Here is an 18,701-nt window from a genome sequence, read left to right on the forward strand (position 1 = left end):
ATAAAGGCCAGCTTCATTTACATACAGGCAGGCACTTGGGGGATTGCACTTGCCATCTGCAACAGATGTAAGGTAACCTTAGGAAAGACATTTTATTACACATATAGCCATTTTATATGTTATATGAAACAACCATTTGACCTACATATGTCTTCTATATGTAATGCTAAAAAGGTAAAATAGTGATAAATCTGAAATGTGCATTTTCTTTGGGGACCACTTTGTCTTACACTGCTCTCCATGTAAATTGCCACCATGACTTTTTATATATATATATATATATATTTATATATATATATATATATATATATATATATATATATAATATTTTAAAATAATTCTAGGCCAAAAATCGTATCTCAGAACTATCATAAAAAATGTCCCTATGTATTCATAGCCATATTGTATAACAGATTTTGGTGAGGGGGCTTTTACAAGCATTAAAGGGGATCTATTGTTCTTATTTTTGGTGTTCATAATTTTATTTTTGGGGTCCACTAGAATAGATTTATGGCTTCAGTGCTCCAAAAACACATTCATTTTCTCATAATGTACATCTCTATTCCCTCTATCTGTCTAAAATGCACTGTTAGAGCTCTTGTGTCTTTATGCCCCGCCTCCCCATGAGCCCAGTATGCTCTGACTGGTCAGCTCACCCACTCTGCTCTGACTGCATCATGCTACAAGTTCTGCCCCTACACCGTTGTGGTTGTTCTTACAACGGCGCCGGTTCTGCCGTATCGTTTTGAGGCACAGTTCGATCCTGAAAGTCAGCTGTTGGTATATTTGATGTACCTTCACAAACTAGACTAGAGCAGGACGTTTTAGAGAGGTTTTACTTTGTAGCTCTCTTGTGTGAGTGCGTGCCAAGCTTGCAGATAGGCAGGCAATAAAGACAGTGTTACGAGATTACATCATCTTCTAACAAAGGAAAAGGGCTGACTCGGTAAGTTTCTCTAGAATGGTTCACTTCACATCAAACTTCTCTGAATGACTTTTGTTTAGATGTTACCCATCTACCCATAGATGTTGCGCAAAACGTTTTTTGAAACATTGATGGAATTCCCAGTAAAGAGACTATATCAGTCCCTAAACCAGTGAGAACTCACCAATGCCGATGATGACGAAGGCTGCCACACCGTTAAGGATTCCCAGGTATTTCACCCCAAACACCACATGATAGAGGAACAGAGCCACCAGGCAGCTGAGACCAATACTAGCCAGGCCAAAGAAGGTCAAAAACACTGCACATGCGGAAAGAAAAATTGGGGGAAGAGCTTTATATTAGTTAGGTGAATTTGTCCTGGCAAATTTTACAGTACTAAACTTGTTATTATGTACTTTACAGGCTTAAGAAAGATGCCGTACCTGAAGGAAACAAACATCAGCATTCTTTGTGGTAATGTGGTGTTAGTTGACCTTGGACAGGGCTCAAAGAGGTGCAAGCTACAAAAAGAGGTACCCCTGGTTTATTCTATGAGCTCTTTTGAGAGCATGCTGAATAGGGCTACTGTAAAGTCTCAGTGCCCTCTAATAGCTTTGCACCAAGCCAATGTACTGAAATGCACACCTTACAGACTTCATTGGAAATTCAAGATTAAAGTGTTGAGGTTATGCTAGAAAGTTCAAGGATGCCTCTTAAAAGTGCAGAGGCCATGTTATGTAATACTCCAGAGGATGACTGAGGCTTTTATGAAACATATTTTTCTCTTGTTTATAGTGTCTGTAGCTGCCAGAGCGTATTCCTTAAGGAATACAAGTCTACTAGGAGCTTAAACAAGGTATTAGTGACAAGAGAAAGGAAAAAGATTAATTTTCTTCAGAAACAGCATTCAGTTTAACAGGGTTCACAAAGCTGCTTAGCCTTACGTGAGAAAGAGGTGAGGACGTAGACCAGCACAGTGATACAGGCCCCACTGAACAACGCCAGCAACATATCACTGTGAAAGGTCCTTCTGACCTCGTCGTCAAAAAGCTCTGTACCACCATACAGCACCTTCACCTTGCTGAGGAAGAGATGGAACGAAAAGAACAGCAGAGAGATGTTAAAAGGATATACAGTGAAAGGAAACAAGTATTTGGATACTTTTGATTTTTGTTATTTAATGTACTTGCAGTGCAAATACCCACTTCTTCTGATTTAAACATGTCTTTTGACTTTGACTAATAAATTTGACCACAAAAGTATTCATAAGCATAAACAAAGGTACAATTATCGGGGACACTATACTAATACTGGGTAGGGCCTCCCTTTGCTCTCAAAACAGCCTCTATCCTTCGTAGAATGGATTCCACAAGATGTTGGAAACATTCCCTTGAGATTGTGGTCCATGGTAACATTTCAGGTGCACCTTTATGCTGTGAATGGCCCGTTCTACCACATCCCAAAAGTGTTCACTTGGATTCAGATCCTGTGACGGGAAAGGCCACTGAAAAACACTGGACTCAATGTCATAAACAACGTTTGAGAGGACTTTTGCTTTGTGACATGATACATTATCCTGCTGGAAGTGGCCATTAGATGATGGGTAAATTGCGGCCATGAAGAGATACGATTTGGGTTTGTTGTCTTCAGTGTGATTCAGCGTCTTGGCCAATAAGACTAGAATGTCCTCTATAACAACCCGGTACATTACTCCATTCATGTTGCCTTTAATGCCCCAATACTGTTTGCAGAGAGGCACCTTCATATCATGATGCTCCCACCTTCATGCTTCACTGTGGCACTTCTTTCTCCAAACATGATGAGCTGATTGATGACCAAAGAGTTCCATTTTTGTTTCGCTTGACAAGAGTATATTGTTCCTTGTCTAGTTTGTCTAACTGCTTTTGGGGCAATTTTAGACACACACTGACTCAGCTTCTTTTTTAGCAGAGGAGTTTTCCTTATCATTAGTCTGAGAGTGTGTTCTGAAATCTTGTGTGATGCACCTGTCTAGGGACGAGAACTTTCCACTTGCATATTATCGAACCAATTGTACTGACGGGGATGTTTAAGTTCTTCGCTGTGGCTCCAGCTTTTTCCATTCGAGTACTGTTTAATAATGCTGCACATGAGAACTAAGGAAGCTCCTTCACCTTCACCTTTATCACGATAGCTACCATCTTCTCAACCAATGGCAACATCCTTTATAATACCACCAGGTGCAGTTTTCACAAGAACATTTTCATTAGCATAAGGGAAGACTAGAGAAATGTAGAGCAAATGGACAATGAGGAAAAACGAGGAAGGAACATGAGTCAAAAGGACATTACGAAGGGGAAAAGAGTCACAAAGGCAAGAACAAGACAGATTAGAGCAAAGAAAATACAGACAGCTCATCATGGTTGGCCGAATGGAAGAATACTTGGATTATCTTAATTACATCACGGTTCATACTGAGCCCATCTTAAAGGAATAATTTTGTAATCATTACAATGGTGTAGTTTAATCTTCTACCCTGTCATTCACTCATAATATTCCCAATGTCATATTCAAAGCAGGGGGATCTCAGTTTCCATCCCTGGATTGTCTTGAAGTGTAGTCAGAAAAACGTCCCTCTATGATAGCAAAGATTGGATAGAGAGAGGAGAAATCACATGGAGTAAATTAAAGAATCTTGACACATGATGTCCGCTGGCCAGACTTGAGTGGCTTTATGATACCCTCTCAGATGTGTGACTATTCCTCCAAGCACTTTATTAGCAAAGATGACTAATGCCAAGAGCTGAGCCTGTGATACTGGCAGATGTCCATTGCCAAGTAACTGGCATTCATCACTGGCGTTGGCGGATTCGTAATTTACCCGAGGTACCAATTTGTGTTGGATTAGTTAGCCAATAAATAATAAGAGAACTTTGAGAAGCCTCAAAGGTGCAAGTGTTTGGCAGTGGTGGGTGGGTGCAAGAAAGCTTGTAGCTCACCATATGGTTTGAGATGTATATGTACTGTCAGTGTTGGCTTGGAATTGACCAGGAGTGTCCTTTACTCGAAGCTTGGTTTGATAATGTAGACCTGTACTGGTAAGATATCATGTTTGGATAATCTTGTGGAATCGGGGGTAGCTGTGCCAATGTTAAAGACCACCCCTCATTAGTTTTGTGAGTGCGTTTACATGCACGCAAAAATCATAATTGGATTTTCAGCAGTTATCTGATTCCTTAAATGGTCATGTAAAAAGCACACTTTCTTAGATAGGATGGAGGTCTAGAAATCCAATTAAGAAATCTGATAAAGAGAGCTGGATTTTAGCTCAGTAATCAGATTTCTCAGTGCATGTAAACTCTTACTCGGATTTCTTTCGTTTCTCTCAGTCTGCGCATGTGCGAAAATAGACTGCAGTACCGAAAATAAGCGAGCAGCGCTGCCGCAAGATGGCGGCAAAACACTTTTGGAGCGACGCTGAAACCAAATACATGCTCGATGAAATGAAGGATTTAAATATTATTCATCTTCAGGTATCATCATCTTCTAGATGATGTATGTTCATATTTTCAGGTAAAGTGGTGCAATGTTTTAAAAAAGGCCGCGGCATGAAGTTTAAGTTTTACATTCCGTTTACGTCACGTCTTATTCTGTGAGTTTATTGGAAAGCAGAAATCCGATTACTGTCTGACTCATGCAGACCCAGAGTTTCCCCTTTATGTGATTACTCAAGAAATGTAAACCGATGTAAATTCGTTGATCGGATTATGAATTGAGTGTAAACACACTCAATATGTTTAACAGACAATTACACAGAACAAGCAAATATAATATCACATTTTTGAGTATTTAGTGTGTCCACCTTTTGCCTTTATTACAGCTTCCAACTGCAGTGATATTTTTCCACACCTCTAAAGTTCAGTCTTACAAGCTGGGTTATCATTTTCTGCTTCTCACCATCCAAGTAATCCCAAACACATTCAGAGAGTTTCCTTTTCTCAGTGAGGGACACATTATATTGGACCCATCCTACACATCTTTTCAGACTTACATAGTTGTCTTCTCACAGTGGATTTTTTTCAGATCTGAAGCAAAAGTGCAGCTTAATTTTCTCCTCTCTCTCAAAGATGAAAGCAGTATCGATGGTCTACCAGGTCTTGCATAGTTGTTAGGAGTCCCATTTTCTCCATAACTCAATCACTTCTTGAACTCTAGTTTTGGACACTTTTTTTCTTTGACTTTCCTCTGTCTTATGCAAGTGGATTATCTCACATCTAATCTCCTCAGAAATACCTCCTGAAAACGAATAACTTGGACTTAATGGTCATTTTGACTGAAAACCAAATAAATAAAAGAGTCATTCATTTGCATCAGTGTAAACACCCATATGACGCCCTCCTTCCTCCACCCCATGCAAATATGTAATTTGTTTGTTTACTTTCTATTTACGTGGCAACCAAGTTGAGTATATTTTGTTATCATAGCTAGCCAAGAGTCATGGGTAAAACTGCATAAGTAGCATAAAGATGTTAGGGGGTTGCTAGGGGCCCCACCAGCACTGCCAGTAGTTATGCCAATGAATTCTGCACTACCTGTAGTCTTACTGTGGTCTTACTCCTGAAGCACTTGATTCAGCTCACGAAAACAACTTGATGATTATACTGTATAATGAGTGGCGTCAGGTGCAGTAGAGAAGGGGAACTAAAGCGTCTGGTGGAGGCATCTCTCAGGACTGGAAATGATCATTTACAGCATATAAGCCGACAGCAAGAAGAGTAATTTGTCTCCCACCTGGTGGACTGCTGAGCCAGAATATCTGCATATTGAACCACAAAGTCCCTAAATCTGCGCCTCTGCTCCAGAGGGCGGTCCTGCAGAGAGTAGAAGGAAGGAAGTGGTGCTCCAAAATGGATCTCGCTGCGGAGGAGGGAGGAGTGCAGGCTGTCTGGTGTGAGGGTCTCATCCACATACCAATAAAACTGAGGGTGGGTGATCGCCAGACTCAAAGCACCTGGAAGCAACAAGGAGTAGTCAGAGGAAGTTCTATAAAGCTATAGTGGTAGTTTCATTTTGAAAAGCTCATTTTTTTGCTCAAGTTTACCACATTTGGTCAGTTTGCAAAGGCATTTTTGGTGTTTAAATCTGCTTATTTCTGTCCACTTTCATAGACAACTGTCACACATGGTCAATAAATATGGATGTGCTTCTACAAATAAATGGTACATTTCTCTGTTATGCTGACCTGTTGGATTTAATCCAGTTTATACATTTTGTGAATGTGATGTTTTGGCAAAATATCAGATATCGGCAGTGAAATTTCCATATTGGTGCATCCCTATTTTATTTACTTTACAAATGCATTTAAAAAAAACATTTTATAAATCCATATTTTAGAAATGTGTATGTATTGGCATATACACATATGTATATATAAACATTCTGTAAATGCACATTTTGTAATTATATATTGGAAGAAATATTTTATACATGTGCATTTAATAAATGCATTTATAGCAGTGTAAACATTTTATAAATGTGTATATATTGGCAGAAACATTTTATAAATGTGTACATATCGGCAGACACATTTTATGAATGTGTACATAACAGCAGAAATATTTTAGAAATGTGTTTATATCAGCAGAACATTTTAGAAATGTGTACATATTGGCAGAAACATTTTATAAATTTGTCTATATCGGCATAAAGATTTTACAAATGCATATATATCAGTAGAAGCATTTCATAAATGTGTATAGCACAGCTAGCGCAATGCTAATAGGTGGCTATAAGCTTCCATGTCTTATTAGCTATATTAGCCTTGTAGCTCCACTACACAACTACAGAAGCGAACTTCAGACACCAAACATATCTTGGCTGACTGGTTATATGTAAGATAAGGGGGGATGTGTAAATGTGATTATTTGCTAAACTCCTCCTTTACTGTCGTGCTGAAAGGCTAAAGCAAATATTAGTAATCATTCATAAACTGACTGGTCTCTTTAAGACCGGTCAGTTTATGTGTAAACGTTGCTGTCATAAAGGCCTGGGTCAGATACACTAAAGAGAAAGACAGGATAAAGTGCTGTGATGAGTCTTCGGAAGACATGTTTTTAAAAAATGTACGAGGGAGGTCAGTTCAGTTCAACTAGCGTAATAAATAGCTGCAGTCTTAATCTGTCTGTGAATCTGAAATTTCACCCTTACTAACTCTCGCCTGCAGAAGCTAAGAGGTTCAGCTGTTGACTGACACTGAAGCACAAGGGCCCAAAACACGTGGCTCGACACCTGCAACATTTCAGATACACTGGATTTTTCGAAGTCAGCACAGGGCTTACGAAAACATTTCTGAATGGCAAAACAGCGGACGACTGCTGCATATTTTTTGCATGTGTTTGCAGATTGTCTGAACAGCTTGAAACTGTTTTTCGAGGCGCAGCTGAAAAGTGTTATGTTGCATTCATAACCCTGTGCTTTTGGAAATACGACATTGTGTGGTTTCACAGTGCAAAATGAATTGAGGGTTTCAGCAGTTCTTATTCTTCAAAAAGAACTTTTTTAAATAAACCCCCATGTCAGGTACACAACTTTTGAATTTGATTGTTCATTTATTACATGGCCTCCTAAATATCTCAGGTGCTCTCAGAACAATGGACCGACCACCCCAGAGTCCAGACCTCAACATTTACTGGATGTGTGAAAAATGAATAATTTGTAATTAATGGCCATTTTGACTGGAAATTAACTAAATGAATGGTGGTCTCTGACTTTTGCAAAGTACTGTAGGTCTTCTTCCGTTCCTTTTCTAAAAATCTCCAAAGAATAATCAGCTCAGCACCTCTATCTACTCTATGTCAGGATCTATTTCTTCAGTGTAACTATTCACCATCTGCAGGTACTGGTTAAAAATATGACTGCTGAAAGTCAAGTTTTTTTCAGCTGTAACTGCCTCAGCTCTGCGAATGACTCACCGCGTATATCAGCCAGATCCGGACCCATGCCATCGAAGTAGATCTTCCCTGCCCGCTCGCTGGGGAACAGGTAGGACAGGAGGGAGCTGGGAGGAGAGCAGTAGGAAGGCCCGAGAGGTAGATCCCTCAAAACTTCTAGAGGCTTCCAGCAGAACTGCTGGAATTGTGAATGCTGCATGAGCAGTTGCTCCACGTGGTGGATAGTGTGAAGGCGCTCTGGGGTGAAGATGTTGTTGTCCTTGTCCCCCTGAGCAACAAAGACCAGCTCTATCCTCCAGAGGGCTTGCGTCTGAAGGTAAGAGTAACCTGCAAATCTTGGTTTTCTAATCAGAGATGAGCTTGACCTGTTATGAGCTTCTCTTCTGTTGGATTCCAAAGATGGATGTAGGCCAGAACTTGTTGTACTGGCACTTGGGATTTCCCTTCCTCCCTCGCAGTCTGCCACTTTCTTCATCTTTTGTTCTTTTGTAACATTTTGCATCTGTTTTACCGCCACTTGTTCACTTGCCAAGGCACCCGGCAACTTTGTCTCGTTGGTCACCTTAGGGGACTCCTTGTCTTGTCGGTTCAGTTTCAGCAACAGCAGATCTCTAAGAGCATTTGAGTCCAAATCGAACCCTTCGGCATCGCGCCTGTGCCTGTCCCAAGACCCTAACTGACTCTTGAGTGCGATGGCGAGGGCGTCAAAACGCTCTGCGGATGAATGACTCCTCACTTCAAAGGCACTGTAGGAGAGGTCAATGTCCAGGGGCTCGCAGTAGAGGAACATGTAGGCAGAAAGAGCAAGGGGAAGCAGAAAGCCCACTGCAAGAACCGCTCCACTTGCCCAAGGCTGAGTGTACAGCCAACCCGCTGCCCACCATACTCCCTTACACACTCGATCTCCTCCACTTGCGCCTTCCACTCTGCCATTGCATCCTTCCTTCTCTTTTTCTTCTTCTTCTTCCTCCTCTTGTTCCTCAAACTCACTCAGGTCACATGGAGCCTGGAACAACAAGGGTTCGTCCTCCGAATCCATGACACTGCCTGTAAAGAGATGCACAAGCTGTGAAAAGGAATTTGACAAAAATCTAGTTTACACAAGTTTCCCTTTTTGTCATATGAAGTCGACCTCTCAAGAGAGATCACTTCTGCCTTCTGAATTTGCTTCATTAGTTTTGCACTGGGACTACACTATATTTTATATACTATATAAAGTATATTTGTAGATACCCGTTCTAATTAGTTAATTTAGTTGACACAAGTGATCATACAGCTTGTATAATTCCCATAAAAAGCACTGTTAGTAGTATAGAGCTATGGAGCTCTATCCACTACCTTTGGGATGAGTTGGAGTAAATAACTATTTATGCAATGTTATATGGTGTGCTTGCACGGTGGGGCAAGGGGTAGCACTGTTGCCTCCCAGCAAGAAGGATCTGGGTTTGGTTCCCCAGCCGGGTGACCAGGTTCTTTCTGTGTGAGGTTTACATGCTTTCCCCATGTCTGTGTGAGTTTCCTCCGGGTGCATCCCCTCCACGACCCAAAAGGATCAGCAGTTTAGAAAGTGTGTGTGTGTATGGTGTGCTTGGTTACTTTCATGCTCTGAATAAGCTGTGTTCTTGCTTCCTGGCCATATGAGACAGTGATGGTCATGGTGTGGCACATTCCAATGTGGCTAATGTAGCTTTCAAGTGATGTAATCTTAACATCCAGTTGGCATTGTGTACACAAGTTTTCATGGCATTGCAAACTTGCCTCAAACCACTCGTTAAAGACTCAGGGAACCTAAATCTGTGTTTTCTTTCTGATTAGGTTAAACTTCTTCTTGCAGACAAACAGTAAAAAAAATCTGAGTCAGAGAGGAAACTAAAGCTAACCCAGCATAACCAAAAGCTAGCAAGTCCAACCACTTGTCTGTAGCTCTCTGTCACTAATTCATTCATTTATCCATAAACTATTAATTCATTTATCCATATTGTTCAGTCGCCTGTTCCGTCATTCACACATTGCTTTATCTGTCTGTTTGTCTGTTCATCCATCCATCTACACCTCTGTTTGTTTGTGACTTTTTTTTTGTCCAGCCACAATTGCATAAAGGCTGGATAATGATTTTAGTTCTGTATGAGCAGCGGAGCAAGCTAGCAGTGTTGGACAGAGAGCTGTCAATCAAGCTACTTATTAGTCATGCAGACTCAGATCTGATCAACATTTTGTAAGCCATGTTTAGTCTTATATTTTTTTATATTTAAGCTCTGCTGGATGTTCAATATAACACTCATTTTTAGTATCATACAAACATTTTTAATATTTTACTCTGAGACTTTATATAATCTCGGATAGACTTTGTGTGATTTCCGGCACTGTAGACATACTGTATCTATAACAATATACACAACTACACTGCAGAGCTAAACCTAGCAGCAACCTAAGGCCTGGATTTGGTCTGTACTCTCCATTTTTATAGATTACAGGTCTGAAGTGAAATTGTGCAAATTTGATTTTTTGCCAAACTATTCGTCTTAAATCTCTGCTGGCCCAGTGCACCCGTCTGTTTGCACCGCAGACAGGTTAACTCTGCAATAAAATGAGTGCTGATTTACGGAGCAGTTGCTGGAGAGTGCCAGGTTATTCGTAAATGGCTAGCGCGGGGGGGGGCAAGGACATGGCCGTTAATTCTGTCTTTCAGTGGGCCGCCAGAGCAGAGGCTGCGGCGAGTACAGAGGGTATAGGTGATGAAGGAGAAAAGAGAGAGACAGCGAGAAAGGAATTGTGAACCGAGTCTCCAGGGGCAACAAACGGGCCCGGACCACTGAGCGCTCGGTTTGAGATGCCAAACACAGAATCCGTGTGTGTGTGTGTGTGTGTGTGTGTGTGTGTGTGTGTGTGTGGGTGTGTGTGATAATATATTCTTCTCACTTGTCTCTCTCACTGTGTGCAGACCTTTCTCTCTCAGCAGGGGAGCCTGCAAGCGGCTTTCGCACCAGCAGTGGACAGTTGGTGTTTGTGTGTGTGTACTTGTTTTCATACCTTTTCAGGATAAAATATCCTGACTTTGTAGAAAAACTGAGAGGAAAAAAAAAACGACTTTCCCTTTTTTTCTGTACCCTTTGGCTTTTGGAAAGTGTTTTTACAGAAGCTCAATTTTTCGTTTGTTCAATATACAGTTCAGTTTTTTCAGTGGCAGAGAAAATTTTAACATTTAATTTTTTTTCTTTTTTGTATTCAGTGTGTCCAGTCTTTACCTTTCTTACAGCTTCCATTATTTTTCAGGAGACTCACTTTCAGTTTTTTAAAAAATACCTGCAGGGATATTTTTCCACAGCTCCAAAGTTCAGTCTTAGGAGTTGGTTGCATTTTCTGCTTCTCACCATTTAAGTGATCCAAACACATTCAGTGATGTTAAGGTCTGGACTCTGGGGTGGTCAGTTCATTGTTCTGAGAACAACCACAGTGTCTTTGTTTTATTTCTCCTAGTAACAGTTCTTCTTTTTCTCAGTAACAGCTTCTTGAACAGCTACACATCCTTTCAGACCCATAGTGCTGAGTTGTCATCACACCTGTGGATGTTTTCAGATCTGAAGCAGGTTGATTTTCTCCTCTCTCTCAAAGATGAAAGCTTTAAGGACTGTTTATCTGATAGAGACCGTTTGGGGTGAGAGGCAGGGTTGCCAGTGTCCAGTTTTGGGCTAAACAGTGCAGTTTTGAGCTCTGTTGTCTGGTTTACACACCCAGCCAAACGTTAAAATGTTGAGTCTTGCTTTAAATGCATTGCATTAATTAAAGCAAATAAATAAACAAATAAGTGCTGTTCCCTCTCTCGTTCGCTCTCTCTCACTCACTTTTCAATTGCAGGGTGAGAGAGTTCTGTGTCTCAAATCACTGTGTGAGATAGCACCTCAAAAAAGTACACCATCAACCAACACCAGATCATTCAACAGGTTTCATGGGCGTGCGCTCAGGGGTCTGAACCACTAGGGGGCCCCTGCGAGCACTTATGAGAAAATCAAATAAAAAATGTCAAGCTGTGATAAGACCCAACCACCCCCCACCCCCCCACTCCAACAAGGGCTGTCTGGTTTTGACACAGCTGAAATCTGGCAACCCAGTGAGAAGACAACACAGTGCTATGGGTCTGAAAGGATGTGTAGCTGTGAAGAAGCCTTTGCTGAAAAAGGTAATAGACAAGAAAGAAGAAACTGGACATCTGAGACATGAGGCTTGTACCAATTCAGGGGTTGCATCCGTGTCCTTCAAAGGCTGCATGAACCCGCAAAGGCTGAACTGAAATGAGACGGTCTGCTCTACGGCGGATTTCTTGGGCGGATTTCTTGTTTGCGTCACAGCATCGCTGTTCCCGCCCTGTCAAGTGCTTCAGACCACATTGGCTTTTTTAATATTTGTATTGGTAGCTATTCGACTCCCAGTACTTCCATTTAAAGTGTTTCCTCAGCCGCCGTTCGCTCCTCTGCTGACGCCACCATAGTCTTGAATCCTTGCCGGCACACAGTGAACCTTGGGATATGTTGGCTGGTGACGGATGCACCCATTGGATCCTTCATTGCCATGGAAAAGAAGGACATATGAAGAAGACTTCGAAATGGGACAGTCTAGTCACACCACTGTAACGCAATCGGCCTTCAAATGCAGCCTCTGAAGGATGCGGCCCCTGAATTGGGACACAGCTATGGAGAAAGCTTCTATCGACTGACAAGTCTAAATTCATGTTTGGGATTACTGGTCTTATTGGGATTTGGGATTTGGGATGCCGAGAAGCAGAAAATGCGACCAACTTCTAAGACTGAACTTTGAAAATTTGAAAGTTTGAAAACATCCTCGCAGATTTCTTTGTAAAACTGAATGCTTGTACTTTATGGCCATTTTGACTGGAAATTAAACAAATCAAGACTGGTCTCTGACTTTTGCACAGTTCTGTCAATACAATACAAATGAGACCTTATTATTACATATAGGTACATCACTGTACACTTACTATGTAATACATAATACATCCTAATGTTATGCAAACAAACCTGTGTACACACACAAGAGAGAGAGAGAGAGAGCAGGAAGAGACAGAAAGAAGTACGGTACGCCATGCTTAGCGGACCCTCCGCTGAAAATAAAATCATCCAGATTGTCCGGTCGCTGACAGCAGACAAGAGCGCGCTGAAAGTTAGAAGCTGACAGCAGAGCCTGCAGTGGCTTCAAACAGGATACACCTCTTTACTTTCAGCAGATGTTGCCAGCCGCAACTCAGTTTGCAAGCTTATAAGGAACCAAACAAGGCCAGGGAGTCATTCACTTTCGGTGGAGCGTAGCCCCAGGGGTCCTGAGTGAAAGATAGACTGGACAGAGCACAGGGGAAGCAGACAAGTATGGATACCCAATCCCTGTATCTCTGTCCTGCAGAAAGCCTGCATATGTTACCCCTGAGATTAGCTGGCCTGCTGGAGGATCGATTGCTTGATTTAGCTGTTAAATAAACCCCCCTCAGCACGCTGATGGGCTGCAAAGACGCAAATTAGCATTCTGGGACACATTTCAGGGCCCGGGAACACTTTAGAAGTCACCTCTTGACACCTCGCCATGAAATGTTCACAAGCCAGGGATAAACCTTACGTTAGCGAGCCTCTTGGGTGATGTTTTTTTCAGAAAACCTTCATCAATCAGCCACAGATGGTCATTAATAATGCTCCTTGTTGAGCGTGTCCACTCACATCTACATGTTTGTTGTAAAGGCTTGGAGCAATGGGCTTATTTTGTTTGTAGTGTGTAGGAAAGGGAGTAGTCTTTGCAGGCACTGGCCTGAGTTTAGGCCCCAAGCTTAAAGGGGAATGTCGCTGTTTTTCCTAAATTTCTGCATAATTCAATCGTTGAGATCTAAACAAAGTCATGTAAACAGAGTGGCTTGATATGAAATGGTCTGATTTAGGGAAAGTTACCAATTCAGGTTTCTGTACAGTTTTCTGGTGATAGGTACCAGGTGTTGCAGTGTCTACAATACCAACATAGCCATTTTGTTTACTGTTTGTTTACTATTTTTTTGTTTCCTTAAGAACGAGTGAACCTAAACGTGTCTTTTGAGTTTTTATATGCAGTGTTGATGACGGTAAAATAGTTTCTTTTGTGCACTATTTTAATGGACAGTTCCAACCCTAAAATCTGATTGGCTGCGCTGTGTTAACAGCGATTCTAAAATACATGATATTGTGTGTTACTACGCCACCGCACGAAGAACCCTTGTGCTGTTAATGGAATAATCTTTGACTCCCAAAAGGCTCCATACTCCCTAAATTGTGAGCAAGCTATGAAAGTTTAGAAGTTCTAGCTTCAGCCAAAGCATTTATGAAGTATCTGAGTGTCTGAGTACCAAATGACTATTTTTAGCTATATGTTCCACCGTTGTGGTGCAGGAGCCCATATTTAAATTCCTATGTAGTGCACTATGTAGGGAGCAGGAAGCCATTTGAGATTCAGCTGCTGCATGAGAAGAGGAGCACCGCTGGATTGGTGCTAAATAAGACTCACGGTGATAATCTGGTGACTAAAACCTGCTTATAAAGTGAAAATGTTTGCATGAAACAGTGCTGTGTAAAAAGTTAAAAAGTTCATAAAATGACCATAATACATAGCGATGGGCGACTAAACGTTTTCCTCATTCAGTGGTCCATGGTTGCTGGGCAACAATACCATACTCTAAAGGAACTACGTACTTATTTAACCTATGTCGATTATTATAATAATAAATAATCTATTTTATGGATAATAAATTATTAATAAGGTTGGTGTATTTTATCATATTTTATGTTGGCCGCCGTTTTATAAAAACAATAAGCCGCTTGAGGCTCCGCTTCGTGTAGTGCCTAAGAACACCCTTCTAAGTGGCTTAGAGCAAATATAAAAATACATGTTATGCCAAAAGTTTAGACATCAGGAAGTGTTTTCATAACCATTTAATGTAGTAACTTACTGTGAGGGAGCTTTTAGAGGCATTAAACCCTTCAGACGTCTGGTTCCTGTCACCACCACGGTGAACAATTCTGATTCCGTTCCTCTAGAACGCCACTGAAACGAGCAGAGAAATTCTAGGGACAGTGCAGTTTTTTTTACAGTTCAATTATTTGTGTTTGGAAGTAGGAGATATTTTATTACGATCTGAGGTCAGAAGTTGTTGTTCTGCTACTTGTTACTTTTTTGACATTGAAGAAAATTGAAGAAAATGAAAAAACTTTGTAGGCTACAACACACCAGATGTGCCACGTCCAAAAATGTTAAGCATTTTCATACTTTATAATGAAGGTATCCACTCGAGCACCAACATTACACGTCAATGTGCAGCGGCGCTCGGCAACTTCGAGCACTGTTCAATTTCTCAGTGCTTCACAGCCCTCCACTCATCATTTTGTCATTACTACATGAAATTAAAGCCATATGGAGACCAAGGAAAGCCACTCTGAAATGTACACAGAGAAAGGCAGGCAGTGTTTTGGATAAACAGATGAATGCTAATGTTATGCTAATGGTATGATACTGCAGCTAGGCTTTTTTTCACCTCATATCTTTCAGCTCAAAAACAGTTTGTAAATAGGTATTAAACTGGTGCCGAGTGTGATGAATCATGTTGAAAGTTTTACTTCATGAAACTTCTACAAATGGAGTGTAAAAATGACTGTGAACTTGGCGTTTATTAGCGCTTTCACTGCATGCATTCTATAGCAGCACTCTGCTACGGGCGGTGTTGTGACGTGTCCAGTGTGCAGTGGCCCTAAATGTGATTAATTACATTACAGTTTCATTAAGTATGCAATTACATATGAGAATTACACAGGGGGCTCAGAGTGGCGCAACCTGCCCCATCATCAAGAGGTCATAAGTTTGGTCCCTGCTGATGCCATAGCTGTCCACAGCCAGGAGTCCGAGGTTTTATTACATTTTTTAATGCATCCCGACCAACTTCAACTCACCAATCAGAGGTGTTACCCCACAATAGTGATCACTCGTAGCACAAAGGGAGGAGGAGGTTTTTCAAACAGATCCCACTCTCCCTTACACCATGCAAACTGGCTGACTGTGTAGCCTTTAGCTTGCTAACTAGTAAGCTAGGAAAGTAATGAAGTTGTGTCAGTAGAATAACAGATGGAGTAGTTTGCAACCTAACGCCCAGCAAATCAAATGTTAGTATTTTGAAATATATTGGCTTATAAGCAGCTTTGTTCACCATTCGGGTGTTTTGGAGCAGGAATCACAGTGATTTCTAGGTAGGTTCTGCTGCTGAAGTTGGTACTAATGTTCACTCAGTCGTTCACTGCGAGAGCTGAAACCCTTCTCTTTACTCTTTACTTGAGCAAGTACGGTAATGGAGTGTCTATGAAGTTGGTATCTAGGTTTCCCCTGAGGGGAGAGAGCGAGGCAAAGTGGACAAGGCCATGTTAAAACTGATGCTGAAGCGAAAGACAACTGGTCTCCTTTCCAACATCACACAGTGCAATGTTAACCAGCACAGGCGTCTGTTAGCTGACATAACAGAAATGGCAGTTAGCGTTCTCATCCAAGCACATTGAGCTTCAATGACATTAGTGGCAGCTCAACCCCGCCCCCCACCCCCAAGCTCCATTCTAGACAAATGTACCAAGTCACAAGTGTTCATGGTGGTGGTGATAGGACCCAGATGTCTGAAGACTTTGATGGCTCTAAAAACTACCTCACAGAAAGTAATGGTACCCAGGATATTGTGTTATGATCGATTTGAGATAAGACACTGTTTTATGAAAGTTTTAGGATAAGGTTTTGGTCTAAAATGTGAAGAAATCTGTTAAAGGTGGAGGGATACACACAGGATGTTTTAGGGCAAAATAGTCCCCAAAGAAAACTTTCTTTTTTCAGATTTACTACTATTTTACCATCATCATCAGTACATATAAAAACTCAAAAGAGGTGTGTAGGTGCACTGGTGGTTTTGGATAATGAATAAAACATCTACACTGTATTGACAAAAGTATTGGGACACCCCTCCTAATTATTGAGTTCAGGTGCTCATTTCTAACAGGTGGATAAAATTAAGCTTATAGCCTTGCAGTCTCGAAAGACGAACACTGACAGTAGAACTAGTCGTACTGATGAGCTCAGTGAGTTTAAACATGGCACTGTCATAGGATGCCACCTCTGCCACAAGTTAGTTTTAAAATTTCTGTCCTGCTAGATCTGACCCTGTCAACTGTAAGTGCCTCTATTGTGAAATGGAAGCACCTCAAAGTAACAACAGCTCAGCCACAAAACCGTAGACCACGCAAACTCACAGAGTGCGGCCACAGAGTGATGAAGCGCACAGTGCCTATTCTAAGCCTAGCCTAAGATCAAAATGCACAATGCCAAGCGTCAGGTGGAGAGGTGTAAAGCACGCCACCACTGGACTCTGGAGGAGTGGAAACATATTCTGTGGAGTGACGATTCATGCTTCTCTATCAGGCTGTCTGATGGACGAGTCTGGGTTTGGCAAATGCCAGGAGAACATTACCTGCCTGACTGATTTTGCCAGCTGTAAAGTTTGGTGGAGGAGGGATAATGATATGGGGTTGTTTTCCAGGGGTTGTTCTAGACCCCTTAGTTCCAGTGAAGGGAAATGTTAATGCTTCAGCAGACAAAGACATTTTGAACAACTGTATGCTTCCAACTTAGTGGGAACAGTTTGTTGAAGACCTTTTCTGTTCCAGCATGACAGAACCCCAGTGCACAAAGCAAGGTCCATAAAGGCTTGACTGTGTAAGTTTGCTGTGGAAGAACTTGACTGGCCTGGACAGAGCCCTGACCTCAACCCCATCAAACACCTTTGGGATGAACTAGAACAGAGATTGCGAGCCAGGCCCTCTCGTCCAACATCAGTGTCTGACCTCACAATTGCTCTTCTGGATGAATGGGCAAAAATTCCCACAGACACTCTCCAAAATCTTGTAGAAAGCTTCCCAAAAGAGTGGAAGCTGTTATAGCCGCAAAGGGGAACCAACTCCATATGAATGCCTATGGATTTAGAATGAGATGTCATAAAAGCTCCTGTGGGTGTAATGTGTAAGTGTCCCTGTACTTTTGTCCATATAGTTTATGTTTATGTTGTAGACATTGTGACTTGTTTCCATCAACACCAATGTAAAAAAAATTTATAGTCAGTGAGTTTCTCTACAATGAACCATTTCACATTAAATCACTCTGAATGACACTGTTTACATCTCAATTCTGAATTATGCAGACATTTTGGGAAATCGCTGGAATTTCTCTTTAAGGTTCCAGAAATAACCATATTGTGTAAAATTCTTCAGGGTTTTGCGCTGCTGCTGTCACATTTCCATTTTTGACGCTTTTGACGCTGTTACAGAAGCCCGACTGTCCTCTTTATGCCTCCCAGACATTTTCTTGCTGCCTGGGGCCAGACTGTGCGAGTGTGGTCGTTTACCTCCTGCCTCGCAGGCCGCTTTCACTAATGCTCTGCTACGTGCTCACCTGCTTTCACGGCCAGTTTTCTGACCAGCCATAAAATTGATCACTTACATGGTAATTAGTTTCTGTGTATCTGCTGCTGGTTACTAGGATTAACTGTGATCACTCTACTGTGGCATTCCCTCTAATCCAATCAGCAAAGTTCCTGCCCATTAAATCCTCCTTTATGATGCTTACGATTAAAGCCTTCTTTTACGATGCTGCCAGCCGGAAAGTCTGAATCGGACATCTTTGGAATGTAAAGCACGGCCCTTCCTCGGTGTGGCCCCGGGCTAATTTTATTACTCTGAGACGGATAAAACACCTAGGAGTCTCATGATAATCAGACCCAGAAGCTTTTTCTTTCCGAAAAGTAC

The 18,701-nt window shown here is 41.5% G+C and overlaps 1 protein-coding gene across 1 annotated transcript in view; it reads right to left on the minus strand.

Annotated features, from left to right (window-relative positions):
- Window positions 1–18,701, minus strand: part of disp3 (dispatched RND transporter family member 3) — a 78,923-nt gene that overhangs the window by 34,646 nt on the left and 25,576 nt on the right. Inside the window, exons 2-5 of the mRNA XM_036578511.1 lie at window positions 7,876–8,901; window positions 5,696–5,915; window positions 1,870–2,006; window positions 1,110–1,244 (exon numbers count right to left, since the gene is read on the minus strand). Coding sequence (XP_036434404.1) covers window positions 1,110–1,244; window positions 1,870–2,006; window positions 5,696–5,915; window positions 7,876–8,893 — 1,510 coding nt within the window. The 5' untranslated portion in view covers window positions 8,894–8,901. The remainder of the gene's footprint in view (window positions 1–1,109; window positions 1,245–1,869; window positions 2,007–5,695; window positions 5,916–7,875; window positions 8,902–18,701) is intronic.

Source organism: Colossoma macropomum, unplaced genomic scaffold (genome assembly GCF_904425465.1).
Source record: "Colossoma macropomum unplaced genomic scaffold, Colossoma_macropomum, whole genome shotgun sequence".
NCBI lineage: Eukaryota > Metazoa > Chordata > Actinopteri > Characiformes > Serrasalmidae > Colossoma > Colossoma macropomum.